This window comes from Rhinopithecus bieti, unplaced genomic scaffold (assembly GCF_001698545.2).
Source record: "Rhinopithecus bieti isolate Rb0 unplaced genomic scaffold, ASM169854v2 scaffold_18349, whole genome shotgun sequence".
Classification (NCBI taxonomy): Eukaryota; Metazoa; Chordata; class Mammalia; order Primates; family Cercopithecidae; genus Rhinopithecus; species Rhinopithecus bieti.
The window spans coordinates 64,709-77,833 of NW_016809054.1; the positions used below are offsets into that span (position 1 = coordinate 64,709).

The 13,125-nt window shown below is 51.6% G+C and overlaps 1 protein-coding gene across 2 annotated transcripts in view; it reads left to right on the forward strand.

The window, feature by feature from the left end:
- TFE3 (transcription factor binding to IGHM enhancer 3) overlaps positions 1–12,432 on the forward strand; it is a 15,357-nt gene extending 2,925 nt beyond the window's left edge. The window contains exons 2-10 of one of the 2 annotated variants that reach the window (XM_017888386.1): positions 393–506; positions 1,551–1,854; positions 2,519–2,764; positions 2,847–2,951; positions 6,654–6,771; positions 7,128–7,184; positions 7,370–7,445; positions 9,634–9,781; positions 10,560–12,432. In XM_017888386.1, the coding sequence (XP_017743875.1) occupies positions 393–506; positions 1,551–1,854; positions 2,519–2,764; positions 2,847–2,951; positions 6,654–6,771; positions 7,128–7,184; positions 7,370–7,445; positions 9,634–9,781; positions 10,560–11,003 (1,612 nt within the window). In that variant the 3' untranslated portion in view covers positions 11,004–12,432. The remainder of the gene's footprint in view (positions 1–392; positions 507–1,550; positions 1,855–2,518; positions 2,765–2,846; positions 2,952–6,653; positions 6,772–7,127; positions 7,185–7,369; positions 7,446–9,633; positions 9,782–10,559) is intronic. The other variant, XM_017888387.1, reaches the window with a different exon arrangement.
- Positions 12,433–13,125: the final 693 nt, after the last annotated feature.

The window sequence follows — 13,125 nt, forward strand, 5'->3', positions numbered from 1 at the left end:
AAAAAAAAAAAAAAAAAAAAAAATAGTGGGTGGGTATGGGGGCTGGGAGAACTCTGATAGGAAGTCAGGAATCCTTCTATAAAGTGAATTGTTATTCCTAAATTCTGTTTTCCTCAAACCCAGGTTGTTACAGTGTGGGGGTTGGGATGCAGGCGTTCTTATTATTCTGACTCTTAAGGGACTATGAGTAACACAGTGGGGAGGGGAAAGGAGGATGTGAGAAAGGAGGTGGGAATTCATGGTTGTGTGGTACCCAGCAAGGTGGCCAAATATGAGGGGCTTGTGCCCTCCTCTTCGTTCTCCCCTTCTCTGTCTCTTTCTCTGTCTCAGGGGAGGGCTGGGGAATAAGGTCCTTCATTCAATCACTGACCACCACTCCACCTCCCCCTCAGCCTGAACTCTTTGCTTCCGGAATCCGGGATTGTTGCTGACATAGAATTAGAAAACGTCCTTGATCCTGACAGCTTCTACGAGCTCAAAAGCCAACCCTTACCCCTTCGCTCAAGGTACGTATGACTTGTCTGTCTGACTCCCTTCCCAATTCCTCAGCGCTCCTCTCCCCTCTTGATGGGCAGAGGCCCTCAGTACCAGCCCAACCCATTCTTTCACCAGTCTGTGTTTTCTAGGTGGTAAAATTAGGGGCCAGAAAGAGCATGTCACACAGGAAAGTAGGTGGCCAAGCTAGGATTCCAGTATCTCTGTCAAGACCCCCCCTACCTCCCCCCAGCCCACCTGCACACCCATTCATATGCAAGTGTTCCAGCCTCTGGTGTTCCAGCCGGCCTGGAGTGCTCAGAGATAGGGTGTGGCCTGCTTAAACTCTAGTCCCCGAGTGGGCGGGGCCATACCTCTAGCCCCAACTCAGCCCCTTCCCACACTACCAACTCACCCACCCTCAGCCCTTGAGGAGCCCCTGCTGGTCTCTTCTTTCCCCAAGCTTGGAAGTCTAAATGTGCTGAGTCATCGGCCTGGGCTCTGAGAGAGGGGAGGGGAGGTGGAAGAGGGGCAGGAAGAGAGTATTGTGAAATCTCTGAGGTTTTCAAGACTGACTAGCTCCTGGGACCAGAGGCCCAGACAGGGGAGGAAGAGGAACCTGGGGCTCCTCCTATCACCTGACGCCCACCCCCAGGAGCTCAGAGAGCTTCTCTAGCCTCACATTGGGCTTAGGAACCCTCTGTATCCACATTCTGCTGCCACAGCCTCAATTCTGCTTCTTCTGCTCTCCTGTGAATAGGACAAACACCCCCTTGCAGAGCTGAACAATAGCATCTCTACTTAATATGTGAACAGGCTCAAATCTAGGCTTTACCATAAGGACCAAAGGCTAAAACTCCCCCACCAGACTGACCTCCAATGTGTCCCCCATCAGACTGTGACCCCTGAGAGCCACTACCAAGCCTGGTACCTGTGTCTCTGCTTCTACATTGTGGCCTCGGAAGGCAGAGAACAGGCCTGGTTCCTGTGTCTGCTCCATCACACTACGATCCTTTAGGCTTGGGACGAGACTTTTAGCTTACCTAAAATATGGCCCCATATTTCCCATTCCACAGCCTCCCAATATCACTGCAGGCCACACCAGCCACCCCAGCTACACTCTCTGCATCGTCTTCTGCAGGGGGCTCCAGGACCCCTGCCATGTCGTCATCTTCTTCATCGAGGGTCTTGCTGCGGCAGCAGCTAATGCGGGCCCAGGCGCAGGAGCAGGAGAGGCGTGAGCGTCGGGAACAGGCCGCCGCGGCTCCCTTCCCCAGTCCTGCACCTGCCTCTCCTGCCATCTCTGTGGTTGGCGTCTCTGCTGGGGGCCACACATTGGGCCGTCCACCCCCTGCTCAGGTGCCCAGGGAGGTGCTCAAGGTAAGGTGAGATCCAGAGGCCCTGGGAGGGGGCTCCTGGTGACTGAGGAGTAGTCCTAGGAGCTAGGGATGGCCTCGATGTGCTGGTGATTTGGGGGCTAGGTCTTAGGGGCTCTAAGGAAGGTCCCTGGTACTGTTTAAATGATCTGTGTTCATGTCTCATGTGTTTTGGGTTTCTGAGGTGATCTTGTGAAATTGCGAGGAGTTCTTGGGGGCCATGAGGATGTCTTGGTGAACCATGGAGGCTCATGAGTGCCCCAAGTGGGCCCTGGCTTTGTAGGAAGAGCTTCATGTGTGCGGAATACGTTAGTTCTTTGGCCATCAGGGGGTCTTGGGAAGCATTGTATGGTTCCCAGGTCTATTAGGTGGTGTCAGAGACTAGGGTGGGGAATCTTGGGGACTGTGACAGGGTTTTCCAGAAACTACGAGGGATCCTGTCAGTCATGGGTAGATCTTGGCAGCTGTGAAGGATTTCTGAGAAAGAGAGTTTGGGTCCTGGGGGAGACTTGCCAATGTTTTTGGGGTGTTCTCAGATTCTGGGTCCAGCTTGTCTGCCTGAGTCTAGGCACCGATGAGTTAGGAGGGTCAGGCTGGAGCTCAGAGTCACCCCTTTGAGTCCTGTTCTGCCTTGTCCCCTCCCTTGCCTTGTCTACCTTATTCCACAGGTACAGACCCACCTGGAGAACCCAACGCGCTACCACCTGCAGCAGGCGCGCCGGCAGCAGGTGAAACAGTACCTGTCCACCACACTCGGGCCCAAGCTGGCTTCCCAGGCCCTCACCCCACCGCCGGGGCCCACAAGTGCCCAGCCGCTGCCTGCCCCCGAGGCTGCCCACACTACCGGCCCCACAGGCAGTGCGCCCAACAGCCCCATGGCGCTGCTCACCATCGGGTCCAGCTCAGAGAAAGAGGTAAGAGCCTACAGCCAAACCTCCTCCCACATTCCCCTCCCAAATTCTTCTAACCCTGTACAATATTTACTTCTTCCCCTAGATTGATGATGTCATTGATGAGATCATCAGCCTGGAGTCCAGTTACAATGATGAAATGCTCAGCTATCTGCCTGGAGGCACCACGGGACTGCAGCTCCCCAGCACGGTGAGGCCCTGAGATGGGAGGTTGGTCTGAAAATTAGGGCATTTCTGTATCACCAAGACCATACTCAGGCTGGCTGTGTGTATATGAGACCCTTGCCTGGATTGTGCTAAGATAGAGAGGGAGGCCTTATGACGAGAATAGGGTATGTCAATGCCCTTGGACCTTGTTGGACTGTGTTGTGTTGAGAGGTGGGCCATGTAGACTGTGAAAGATACAGGTGGGGAGTTCACTGAGACAGCAGGGTATATCAAGGTGCTTAGGCTTTGCTGTGAGAAGTACCAAGAGATGATAATCTTTTTGTGTGTGTGTGACGGAGTCTCGCTCTGTCACTCAGGCTAGAGTGCAGTGGTGCAATCTTGGCTCACTGCAACCTCTGCCTCCCAGGTCCAAGCAATTCTCCTGCCTCAGCCTCCTGAGTAGCTGGGATTATAGGCACGTGCCACCACACCTGGCTGATTTTTGTATTTTTAGTAGAGACGGGGTTTCATCATGTTGGTCAGGCTGGTCTTGAACTCCTGACTTTGTGATCTGCCGACCTCGGCCTCCCAAAGTGCTGGGATTACAGGCGTGAGCCACCGCACCCGGCCGAGATGAGAATCTTATAGCAACTTGAATATATCAAGGGATTCAGGTCATTGGGACATATACATCAGACCATGTAATGGTTGGAGCATTTTGTTTTGTTTTATTTTTACCTTTTTTTCCTTTTGAGACAGAGTCTCGCTCTATCGCCCAGGCTGAAGTGCAGCAGTGTGATCTCAGCTCACTGCAACCTCTGCCTGCTGGGTTCAAGTGATTTTCGTGCCTCAGCCTCTCAAGTAGCTGGGATTACAGGTGTACGCCACCACGCTTGGCTAATTTTTGTATTTTTAGTAGAGAATGGGTTTCACCCTGTGGGCCAGGCTGGTCTTGAACTCCTGACTTCAAGTGATCCACCTGCCTTGGCCTCCCAAAGTGCTGGGATTACAGGTGTGAGCCACCACACCCGGCCTTGAAGCATAACGAAAGTCTTCAAACTTGCTGTGGGTTATAACAAGTAGTTGTATCTTGTAGTGATTGGAATATACCAAGTGAACTGTGCCAGGAGGCAGAGTCCTTCTAGTCAGTAGATAAAACTTTCTAGAGCAAGGAATGTACCATTGTAACATTCTGGTTTTGAACACTCCAAGAGTCTCATAACTTGCTTTATTATATTTATTTATTTACTTTTTGAGACAGAGTCTTGCTCTGTCACCCAGGCTGGAGTGCAATGGTGCTCTCGGCTCACTGCAACCTCTGGCTACCAAGTTCAAGCGATTTTCCTGCCTCAGCCTCCTGAGTAACTGGGACTACAGGCGCGTGCCACCATGCCTGGCTAATTTTTGTATTTTTAGTAGAGACAGGGTTTCACCGTGTTAGCCAGGATGGTCTCAATCTCCTGACTTTGTGATCTGCCTGCCTTGGCCTCCCAAAGTGCTGGGATTACAGGCCCGAGCCACTGTGCCCAGCCTAACTTGCTTTATTTATTTATTTATTTTTAATTTAATTTTTTTTTTTTTTTTTGAGACGGAGTTTCACTCTTCTTGTCCAGGCTGGAATGCAATGGTGCAATCTCTGCTCATTGCACCCTCTGCCTCCTGGGTTCAAGCGATTCTCCTGCCTCAGCCTCCCAAGTAGCCGAGATTACAGGTGCCTGCCAGCATGCCTGGCTAATTTTTGTATTTTAGTAGAGACGGGGTTTCACTATGTTGGTCAGGCTGGTCTCGAACTCCTGACCTCAGGTGACCCACCCACCTCGGCCTCCCAAAGTTCTCGGATTACAGGCTTGAGCCACCGTGCCCAGCCTATTTATTTATTTTTGAGATAGGGTCTTGCTCTGTCACCCAGGCTGGAGTGCAGTGGTGTAATCTTGGCTCACTGCAGCCTCCACCTTCCGGGCTCAAGTGATCCTCCCACCTCAGCCTCCCAAGTACCTGGGACCACAGGCTTGTGTCACCATGCCTGGCTAATTTTTTGTATTTTTAGTAGAGACAGGGTCTCACTATGTTGCCCAGGCTGGTCTCGAACTCCTGAGCTCAAGCCATCCACCCACCTTGGCCTCCTAAAGTGCTGGGATTACAGACATAGCCACCGTGCTGGGTCTCATAACTCGCTTTAGAGCATGCCAAATGGCTGTAGTTTTGCTTTTTTCCAACTTATCAATAGGATGGAAGCATGTATAAAAATGGGACTAATTTATCAGAACTTTTTATTGATTTGGACACAGCTAGAGATTGGGACCTTATATGTGGCAGACTGGAAGTGGGTTCAAGAGATTAAAACTCATGAAGAGGTGGGATTTGGATATACTTTATTTTATTTTTACTTATTTACTTATTTATTTATTTTGAGATGGAGTCTCACTCTGTTGCCCAGGCTGGAGTGCAGTGGCGTGATCTCGGCTCAATGCAACCTCCACCTCCTGGGTTCAAGCAACTCTTCTGTTTCAGCCTCCCAAGTAGCTGGGACTACAGGTGCAGACCACCATGCCCGGCTAATTTTTGTTGTTGTTGTTGTTGTTGTTCTTGTTGTTTTGAGACAGAGTTTCGCTCTTTTTGTCCAGGCTGGAGTGCAATGGCGTGATCTTGGCTCACCGCAACCTCCGCCTCCCGGGTTCAAGTGACTCTCCTGCCTCAGCCTCCCAAGTAGCTGGGATTACAGGCATGCGCCACCACCCCGGCTAATTTTGTATTTTAGTAGAGACGGGGTTTCTCCATGTTGGTCAGGCTGGTCTTGAACTCCCAACCTCAGGTGATCCACCTGCCTCAGCCTCCCAAAGTGCTGGGGTTACAGGCATGAGCCACCGTGCCCGTCTGTTTTGTATTTTTAGTAGAGATGGAATTTCACCATGTTGGCCAGGCTGGTCATGAACTCCTGACCTCAAGTGATCCGCCCGCCTCAGCCTCCCAAAGTGCTGGGATTACAGGCGTGAGCCACCACACTTGGCCCTGGGTATACTTCAGATTAGTGTGCTGCTGTAGAGTATATCCAGGAAAGTGTGAAGGAGAGAAAAAAAAAAAAACTAGGCTGACATAAAGCAGTGCTAATTGAATAGTTGGGCAAGAATCTCCTGAGAGAACAGAATGTGCAGGAAGATACTGGAGTCAGGACCTTGGTCCACAGCAGCAGGAGACCCTGATGTGGAAGATGGTACAACTTGATCAGAGTGAAAGACTGGAGATTAGGTTGGAATTCTCCAGAAGGCCAGATTTTGGATAGAATGTTGTCATGACAATTTACCAAGGTCAGAGAAGATTGGGTTGGAGTGTTCCAAGAATGCTGGATTGGAATGTTGTGCTGGGAGGAGCTAACGGACTGGAATGTCGCATCAAAGCCGACAAAGACCTGAGAAGGGTGGTTTTCCAGCATTTCTTCTCAGAGCCAGCCCCGGGGTTTGGGAAAGGGGCTTTAGAGGTCACTGAGGGATATGAGGGACTGGAGGAAGTGATAAGCAGGCCAGGCAGGCTCCAGTCTCCCAGTGAAGCAAGGTAGGTCGGGTTTGCTCTGTCCTCCCTGTTTGGTCGCCATGTGAATTTGCCTTGAAGGAGAAGCAAGGGTTCTGGTGCTGAGTCAGCCAGTCTTTGCATTAGAGGGATATGTGGAAGTTCAGGAACCTGGTTCTGAGGAGGAGCCAAGCCTGGGGTTTGTTCCCAACTGGTGGTTCTCTGCCCTCTCTGCCCCCAGCTGCCTGTGTCAGGGAATCTGCTTGATGTGTACAGTAGTCAAGGCGTGGCCACGCCAGCAATCACTGTCAGCAACTCCTGCCCAGCTGAGCTGCCCAACATCAAACGGGAGATCTCTGGTAGGTGATAGGGTGTTGGTCCCATGGCCCTACACTTTACCCCAGGTGAGCCCTGTGCCTAACAGGTCTAGAGATGGGCCTGATTCTGGGGAAAATGGTTCGGACATACAGAAATGGGGGCTGTTTGTCCCCTTTCCCCATGTGGCTTGTGGTCTTTCTTTCACCCCACTTCCTCTCACTTCCTCTCATCTTGGATTTAACAACCAGCCTATCACCAAGGCTTAAAAGAGAAAAAAGAAGGCACTTTTTAAAAACGGCATTTCCCCTGCTTTCGGCTACCAAACCCTACCTTAGCATCTGCATGCGTTTCTTGCCTTCCTGTGCCCAGAGGCCCTGATCACTCCACTCTTTTCCAGAGACCGAGGCAAAGGCCCTTTTGAAGGAACGGCAGAAGAAAGACAATCACAACCTAAGTAAGCCAGAGAGCGTGTGCACTGCCCAGGTGCTGTGCAGGCCTGCCTCACCCCGAGTCCTGGCCCCCCATGGGGAACTCCTTCCCTGCAACAGCCTCCCAACTCCCTACTTTCTGTCTCTTCCATTCTTGGCTAATTGACAACTCTTTCTCCCACTCTTTCTTCCTCTCCTCCCCTCTCCAAAGTTGAGCGTCGCAGGCGATTCAACATTAACGACAGGATCAAGGAACTGGGCACTCTCATCCCTAAGTCCAGTGACCCGTGAGTCTGGGCTGGGACCCTGCCAGTGGGAGGTGGGGCAGGTGTCCCATGCTACTAAAATTGTGTCTTGGTGGGCTCACCAGGCAGTCTTGGCCCAGGCATTTCTCCTCGGGTTCTTTCTCAGCCTGAGCAGGGTTGCAGAGCCTCACTGTGTCAGCACCTAAAATTTTAGGCACATAATGTTATGGTCTGTGTGCCCCATCTGGTCTCCATAGGATATATGCACCTACTTTTCTGTTCACTTAGTACTTCCTTTTTTTTTTCTTTCTTTTTGAGATGGAGTCTCACTCTGTCACCCAGGCTGGAGTGCAGTGGTGCAATGGTACTTCCTTTATTTATTCAAGATTTGTTTATTGGCCGGGTGTGGTGGCTCATGCCTGTAATCCCAGCATTTTGGGAGGCCGAGGCGGGTGGATCACCTAAGGTCAGGAGTTTCAGACTAGCCTGGCCAACATGGTGAAACCCCCTCTCTACTAAAAATACAAAAGTTAGCCACGTGTGGTGGCTCACACCTGTAATCCCGGCACTTTGGGAGGCCGAGGCAGGCAGATCATGAGGTCAGAAGTTGAAGACACAGGTGAAACCCTGTGTCCACTAAAAATACAAAAAATTTAGCTGGGCGTGGTGGCACGCACCTGTAATCCCAGCTACTCGGGATGCTGAGGCAGGAGAATCACTTGAACCCGGGAGGCGGAGGTTGCAGTGAACCAATATGGTGCCACTGCACTCCAGCCTGGGTGACAGAGCCAGACTTCGTCTCAAAAAAAAAAAAAGATGGCTGGTGCGGTGGGAGGCCGAGGCAGGTGGATCAGGAGGTCAGGAGATGGAGACCATCCTGGCCAACATGCTGAAACCCCATCTCTATTAAAAATACAAAAATTAGCCGGGTGTGGTGGTGGGCACCTGTAATCCCAGCACTTGAGGAGGCGAGACAGGTGGATCACTTGAGGTCAAGAGTTGGAGACCAGCCTGGCCAACATGGTGAAACCCCGTCTCTACAAAAAATACAAAAAAAATTAGCGGGGCATGGTGGCACAGGCCTGTAATCCCAGCTACTCGGAAGGTTGAGGCAGGAGAATCGCTTGAACCTGGGAGGTGGAAGTTACAGTGAGCCGAGATTTGCCACTGCACTCTAGCCTGAGTGACAGAGCGAGACTCCATCCCCCATCCCCTCCCCTCCAAAAAAAAGGAGAAGAGAAAGATTTATTTATTGAGCCTCTGGTTTGTGCCAGGTACCATATTAGGCCCTAAAGATACCAGAGGGAGGCTGGGCGTAGTGGCTCACGCGTATAATCCCAGCACTTTGGGAGGCCGAGGTGGGTGGATCACGAGGTCAGGAGGTCGAGACCATCCTGGCTAACACAGTGAAACCCCGTCTCTACTAAAAATACAAGAAATTAGCCAGGTGTGGTGGTGGGCGCCTGTAGTCCCAGCTACTCGGGAGGCTGGGGCAGGAGAATGGCATGAACCCGGGAGGCTGAGCTGACAGTGAGCTGAGATCACGCCACTGCACTCCAGCCTGGGTGACAGAGCAAGACTCTGTCTCAAAAAAAAAAAAAAAAAAAATACCAGAGGGAACAAAACAGACCTCATGAAACTGATGTTTTAGTAGGGGCAGACAAATAGTAAATAAGTAAACATCCATGAGATCCATTATGATGAGTGTTATGAGAAGAATAAAGACTGGAAGGAAAATGGGAGAATGTTGGGGAGGGTTACAGTTTGGGGTAAGGAAGGTAAGGACACACAGGCCCCAACTGACAAGGAAACGTTTGAATAAAGAGCCTAAGGAGGCAAGGGAGGGAGCCGCATAGGTGTCTGGGGGTAAGAGTATTCAAGGCAGAGGGCACAGCTGGGATTGATGCCCTGAGATGGGAATGGTTTTCCATATTCTAGGAGCACTGAGATACCAATGTGGCTGTAGTGAGATCAATCGGAGAGACATAGGGAAGAGAGGAATCCTAAGGGGTCAGGTCAGAGACGGCTTCCAGGGTTTGGAGTGTGATAGGGCACTGTTGGAAGATTCCAGGCGGGAAGTTTTCCTCTGGGTACTCCATATCTTTAATGGACCCCAGCCTCAAGTTCTAGGCATGTTGTGGGAGGTTCCCACCTGGTGCAATCCCCGCCTCAGCTCCTGAGAAACCCCTCATGTGGCATTTCCCACTTGCCTCCCACTTGGGCCCCACAGGGAGATGCGCTGGAACAAGGGCACCATCCTGAAGGCCTCTGTGGATTATATCCGCAAGCTGCAGAAGGAGCAACAGCGCTCCAAAGACCTGGAGAGCCGGCAGCGATCCCTGGAGCAGGCCAACCGCAGCCTGCAGCTCCGAATTCAGGTTTGAAAAGAGGAGATGGTGGTGGGGGAAGTAGGGGAGAGCTTCCTGCAGGTGGAGGCAGAGAGAAAGGCCAGGGTTTCCCTTCCTGGCATACTTGGGGTATCCCCGGGCTTCCCAACTCACACGATGGTGATAGTGATAATAAGTAATAATCATAATATTAACAGGGATAATATTGCTAACGTACATAGCTTTTAGCTTGTGCTCTGTACTGTGACAAGAGCTTTATATTCACTAACTTATTCAATCCTCACAATTCTATGAGACAGGGGCTTTTTTTGTTTTGTTTTTTTTGAGACGGAGTTTCGCTCTTGTTGCCCAGGCTGGAGTGCAATGGCACAATCTCGGCTCACTGCAACCTCCACCTCCTGGGTTCAAGCAGTTCTCCTGTCTCAGTCTCCTGAGTAGCTAGGATTATAGGCATGCACCACCATGCCCAGCTAATTTTTGTATTTTTAGTAGATATGGGGTTTCTCCATGTTGGTCAGGCTGGTCTCGAACTCCCGACCTCAGGTGATCCACCTACCTCAGCCTCCCAAAGTGATTACAGGCATGAGCCACCAAGCCTGGCCTAGGGGCCATTATTATATACCCACTTTACAGTTTGCGACTCTGAAGCTTCAGAGATGTTAAGCGCCTTGCCTAAAGTTTTCCAACTAGTGAGTAGCAGAAGCTGAATTCCAACCCAGGGAACCTACCCTTTTCAACCTTTACACTCCTCTGCCTCTAAGGGACTCTGAACCCTACTTATCCTGTACCCAACCCTTATTTTTTACAGGAGCTAGAACTGCAGGCCCAGATCCATGGCCTGCCGGTACCTCCCACCCCAGGGCTGCTCTCCCTGGCCACGACTTCAGCTTCTGACAGCCTCAAGCCAGAGCAGCTGGACATTGAGGAGGAGGGCAGGCCAGGCGCAGCAACGTTCCATGTAGGGGGGGGACCTGCCCAGAATGCTCCCCATCAGCAGCCCCCTGCACCGCCCTCAGATGCCCTTCTGGACCTGCACTTTCCCAGTGACCACCTGGGGGACCTGGGAGACCCCTTCCACCTAGGGCTGGAGGACATTCTGATGGAGGAGGAGGAAGGGGTGGTGGGAGGACTGTCGGGGGGTGCCCTGTCCCCACTGCGGGCTGCCTCCGATCCCCTGCTCTCTTCAGTGTCCCCTGCTGTCTCCAAGGCCAGCAGCCGCCGCAGCAGCTTCAGCATGGAGGAGGAGTCCTGATCAGGCCTCACCCCTCCCCTGGGACTTCCCCACCCAGGAAAGGAGGACCAGTCAGGATGAGGCCCCGCCTTTTCCCCCACCCTCCCATGAGACTGCCCTGCCCAGGTATTCTGGGGGGAAGAGGAGATGTGATCAGGCCCCACCCCTGTAATCAGGCAAGGAGGAGGAGTCAGATGAGGCCCTGCACCTTCCCCAAAGGAACCGCCCAGTGCAGGTATTTCAGGAGAAGGCTGGAGAAGGACCTGAGATCAAGGCCTGCCCCCTGGGGATCACAGCCTCACCCCTGCCCCCGTGGGACTCATCCTTGCCCAGGTGAGGGAAGGAGACAGGATGAGGTCTTGCGCCTGTACCCTAGGGACTGTCCTAGCCAGGTCTCCTGGGAAAGGGATATGTGAGGATATTGCTCCATCCTTTGTCTTGGAACCACCAGTCTAGTCCATCCTGGCACAGAAGAGGAGTCAAGTAATGGAGGTCCCAGCCCTGGGGGTTTAAGCTCTGCCCCTTCCCCCTGAACCCTGCCCTGCTCTGCCCAGGCAAGGAACAGAAACGAGGATGAGACCTGGCCCCTTCCCCTGGGAACTCTCCTGGCCTTCTAGGAATGGAGGAACCAGGCCCCACCCCTTCCCTATAGGAACAGCCCAGCACAGGCATTTCAGGTGTGGAAGAATCAGTAGACCAGGCCACCACTCATGCTTGTGGAGATCATAGCCCTACCCTTGTCCCTCAGCAACATCCCATCTAAGCATTCCACACTGCAGGGAGGAATGGTACTTAAGCTCCCCTGCCTTAACCTGGGACCAACCTGACCTAACCTAGGAGGGCTCTGAGCCAACCTTGCTCTTGGGGAAGGGGACAGATGATGAAATTTCATGGATGAATTTTCCAGACCTATATCTGGAGTGAGAGGCCCCCACCCTTGGGCGGAGTCCTGCCTTCTTCCTTGAGGGGCAGTTTGGGAAGGTGATGGGTATTAGTGGGGGACTGGGTTCAGGTTACCAGGACCAGTACCTCAGTATTCTTTTTCAACATGTAGAGCAACAGGATGAAGGAAGGGGCTATTTCCTGGGAGCTCCCCAGCCCAGGAAAACTGGAAGCCTTCCCCAGCAAGGCAGAGGCTTGGAGGAGGGTTGTAAAAGCATATTGTACCCCCTCATTTGTTTATCTGAATTTTTTATTGCTCCACATACTGAGAATCTAGGCCACCCCAACCTCTGTCCCCCACCCAGTTCTTCATTTGGAGGAATCACCCCATTTCAGAGTTATCAAGAGACACTCCCCCCTCCATTCCCACCCCTCATACCTACACCCAAGGTTGTCAGCTTTGGATTGCTGGGGCCAGGCCCCAGGGAAGGTATACTGAGGGGTCTATAGGTTTGTGATTAAAATAATAAAAGCTAGGCGTGTTTGATGCGCTTTTAACTTTGGCAAAGAGTCTCTTGTCCTTGTTTTTCACTGTGCAGTGAACATGGCCCATGCAGGCCAAGAGGGATAAAAGTCCTTGGGAGAAACAGATTCCAGAAGAATGGATAAAATAATTTAGAAAGGAAGAGGGCATGGAGGAAGACTATGCAAACAAAAGACATTAGTCCTTTTAAAGACCAATCACCAGGCACAATTTTAACTGCTGCAAGTGTTTTATCTAATTTATTTCTCCAAAGGAATGTTAGTCAGAACATGCTGCTTCTTACTTCCATTTGGTCTTTGAAGAAGCTGAGGAATAGAATTGAACTGTTCTGAAGATACGCAAGCCTGTAAATGGGTGAGGCGGTAAAACAGTAAAGTCAGGTGAGTGAGGGCTCGATTGAAAAATGCCGCTGAGGGCAGAGGGGGAAAGAAGCTTTTCTTGCAAATCCACTTTTGAAACTGATAAGGAAGTCTATGAGGATATTTCCTGGCAGACAACAGAGGTATTCAAGATGGTAGAAAGGGCAAAGACAAATATCTGAAAGGCAGAGAAACAGGCAACCAAATGAATTTTGGAACAGATGTTGAGATTTTGGGAGAATTTAAATGAACACAAGTATCTTCTTGAAGGCTGGGAAAAAGTATTTTTCGTGGCCGGGCGCGGTGGCTCAAGCCTGTAATCCCAGCACTTTGGGAGGCCGAGACGGGCAGATCACGA